The 3,388-nt window shown below is 37.7% G+C and overlaps 1 protein-coding gene across 1 annotated transcript; it reads right to left on the reverse strand.

Moving 5' to 3' along the window:
• Nucleotides 1-262: 262 nt before the first annotated feature.
• Nucleotides 263-1,240, reverse strand: LOC310650093 (olfactory receptor 6M1-like; the record flags this gene model as incomplete). Its single annotated transcript, XM_083378927.1, has 1 exon — nucleotides 263-1,240. One exon carries the CDS (start codon nucleotides 1,238-1,240, stop codon nucleotides 263-265), a length of 978 nt encoding a protein of 325 aa, XP_083235053.1.
• Nucleotides 1,241-3,388: the final 2,148 nt, after the last annotated feature.

Here is a 3,388-nt window from a genome sequence, read left to right on the forward strand (position 1 = left end):
TTTGTGCACAAACTTATAAAGAAAAGAAAAGAAAAAGTCAGCAAATGAATAAAATTTTGAATGTTTGGATTCAGTACCATCATTAAGGAATGTATTGATACAATATGACACACAAAGCAGTAATAGCCTTTCTCAAGTTGCAGAGCTCATTTGATGGTTTGGTCTCAACACCATTTCTCACAAAGCTGTAAGTCTGTTATACATATAATGAGAAGAGTAAGTTTTCACAATTTATAGCTAATAGGGAAAGCATAAAGATTTTTCACTCTAAATGTTTTGTCATACGTGTGAGCCTTTTAATAAAGTCCCTAAAAACCTCTTGGACTTTCTGATTTCTAAAAGTGAATATGACGGGGTTTAGCAGAGGTGATATAGCAGTAGTGATCAAAGAGGCAATTTTGTTGAGATTCATAGAGCTAGTTTGAGAAGGTCTGACATAAATGAAGATTGAGGTGCCATAGCCAATTGAAACAACTGTAAAATGAGAAGCACAAGTTGAAAAGGCCTTTTGCCTTCCTGTGGCAGAAGGAATTTGGAGGATAGTACTTATAATGTAAATGTAAGAGATCAGTGTTAGTAAAAGAGAACCCAGAATAATAGGAAGCGAGACAAGGAAATCAATAAACTCCAGCAGGTGGATGTCAGCACAAGCTAAGTGAAGCAAAGGGGCGCTGTCACAAAAAAAGTGATTGATCACATTGGGCCCACAATAGGGCAAACCCAGTTTCATCACAGTGGGAGTAAGAATGGAAAAGAAGCCACTCATCCAGGAAGCCAATACCAGAGAAATACAGACCTTCCCATTCATCATGGTAGTATAATGAAGGGGGTAACATATGGCTACATACCGATCATAAGACATCATTGCCAATAGGACATATTCAGAGGTACCAAACAGAAAATAGAAGTATGACTGAATGAAACACCCAGAGAAGGAAATATTCTTCCGCTCCTGTAAGAAATTTTGCAGCATCTTTGGAACCACCGTTAGTGTTATCAGGATTTCAATTATGGACAAGTTACACAGGAAGAAATACATTGGTGACTGGAGGCGGTAATCTGATGATATCAGAATTATAATTAGGGTATTCCCAATCATTGTTACCACCAAAATGAGGAAAAACAACAGGAAAAGGAGAATCTCTATCTCCCAAGAATTGGGGAATCCAATTAAGATGAATTCTGTTATACTTGTTGCATTTCCTTTTTCTATGTGTCTTTTCTCTAAATCTTTCCACATGGCCACCTAAAACAATAGGAAACATAATTGAACTTGACACTGGAAAACGTTTTCTTGAAATTGTTACTTACAGTTTATTTCTCTATTATCTGTTTATCTTAATATTTTATAATATTATAAAACAATTATACACTCTGAGAAGAAATTCATTTAGTTTTTAAATATGTTTAGCTACATATATGAATCCATAGAGACCAATTGATCAAGATAATTTAGATTCAATACCAATTTCAGCAATTATGATTAATTTAAGATCCCAAGTATTAAGTAACTTACCTGGGTTAGAATCAAATACCTTCTGCTATCTACCTATTATAAAAGCAGCATAGTAACATTATCATAGGCTTGAATAATTATAATCTATTGAAAATCATCATTAGCAAATAAAGATTACTCTAAAAACACATGACCTGACTTCCTGAAAATCTGAATATTTTTAACATGATTTTTCCCTTCTCATTTTCAATACTTTGAGGTTTCTTTTGTCAGAAATTATACATCCTTTTTCTTTAGTAAACACAATACTTTCTTCAAAATAATCAAGAAAGATTCTGAAAATGGAACTGCAAGCATTTTATTAAAAGTTAGTCCCGTTTTCACAGCAAGTTTGTAGGAATATTCTAAGAAGAGTCAAAGTGAGTTTCAGAGATTCCTTAAATAGCCTTTATATTTTAGAGCTCTGCTGAGAAGATTCTCTTTGTTATACATTATGGTATACCAAAAAAGTAAGCAAGCTGCAGATTAATTCCTCATGGATTTTTTTTTCATTATTAGAGCAATACATACTGTATAACAGGTGATGAAAACTATTTACTTTTATCGTGTATTCCCATATGGTCCATTATAGTTAGAGATGTTTTCTACTTTCTACTTATTTTTTCTTTCTTTTTAAAGATTTTTTTATCTTGCCTTTATTATTTTTATAAATAATTCAAAGGAAAAAATATACCTTGTTAAGTCGTGGGCTCTTGGGTGCAGGAATGACGACATGAGGCTGAGTACAGGATAACTCATACTTTATTCTTGCTGGAACTGTACTGAAACTTGGGCTTAAACCAGCTACAATATATAGTGTAGCCCCTAGGCGGCAGCCAATGGGTTTGAACCCACTCTTGCCTCCAGGGGCTAGCCAATTGCGGGACCGGAGACAGCTAGTCTGGGTTGCTGGAGAGCCATTGGCTGCTCCAGCAACGCACATGGTATATCACCACAAGCCCAGTACATAACACTCCTCCCCTCTTAGATCGAACTATGACAACCGTGATTAGTCTTGGCAGTTGTCAAGACTTATTAATCAACTCACATACAACTATAATAATAATAATAATAATAATCATCATCATCATCATCATCATCATCACTGTGGCTGCAATGAGATTAAACAACGTCTAATGAACAGGTTTCCATTGCAGAAAAGAGCAGTTTCACAATGCACTAATTTCTGTAGTTAGTGGTAACAAGTTTTACAACAATATGCATCACTTTATTTTAAAATGTAATCTGTGAGGTATGCAGGAGGCTTGTGTGGCCTAGAGGAAAGTCTTGGAGTTCCCATCACTTTGTGGTCTACCAGCTTACCCAGTGGGCTGGGTAGACTCATGTCCCTTTGTGCTCCAGTGTCAAGGGGATTCAAAAAGCTCTGGCTGGCCTCACCAGGTTAGTCCACCCCAGAGTCAGTCTGTTCAGCAGTGTAGGCACAGCGGTTGCTGAAATTCAGTTGGCTCGCTTCGCCAGGGGGTCCATGTTGCACTCCCATGCTACCCGTTTATTCATCAGAATCCATCTTCTATGACAAGGAAAAGCCCTGGTTGTCCAAGTGAGGGCTGGCTTGGCCACAAGTTTGAGGATCTTGGGAGGGATTTATGATGCAGTCCTCACTTAGTGGCCATTCTGGAAACCTTTTCCTGAGTTGATCAATGGGTCTTCTGACAACTCACCCTTCCTCCAACCCCACTTCATAAAATAGGGGTCCGGATGCCTTGGTAATTTGACCAGGAACCCACAGATTCCTGTGACCATAGTTCCTGGCCCAAACCCAATCTCCCATGTGTAGCCCCCTCAGGGGTTTTGGTCGAGAGGCTTCTGCTGCCACTCTATCTGGATGCAACCTGTCCAGTTTAGTAATCAAACACCTCCCCCAATGTAGTT

The sequence above is a fragment of the Vipera ursinii genome (genome assembly GCF_947247035.1).
Source record: "Vipera ursinii genome assembly, chromosome: Z".
Taxonomy (NCBI): Eukaryota; Metazoa; Chordata; class Lepidosauria; order Squamata; family Viperidae; genus Vipera; species Vipera ursinii.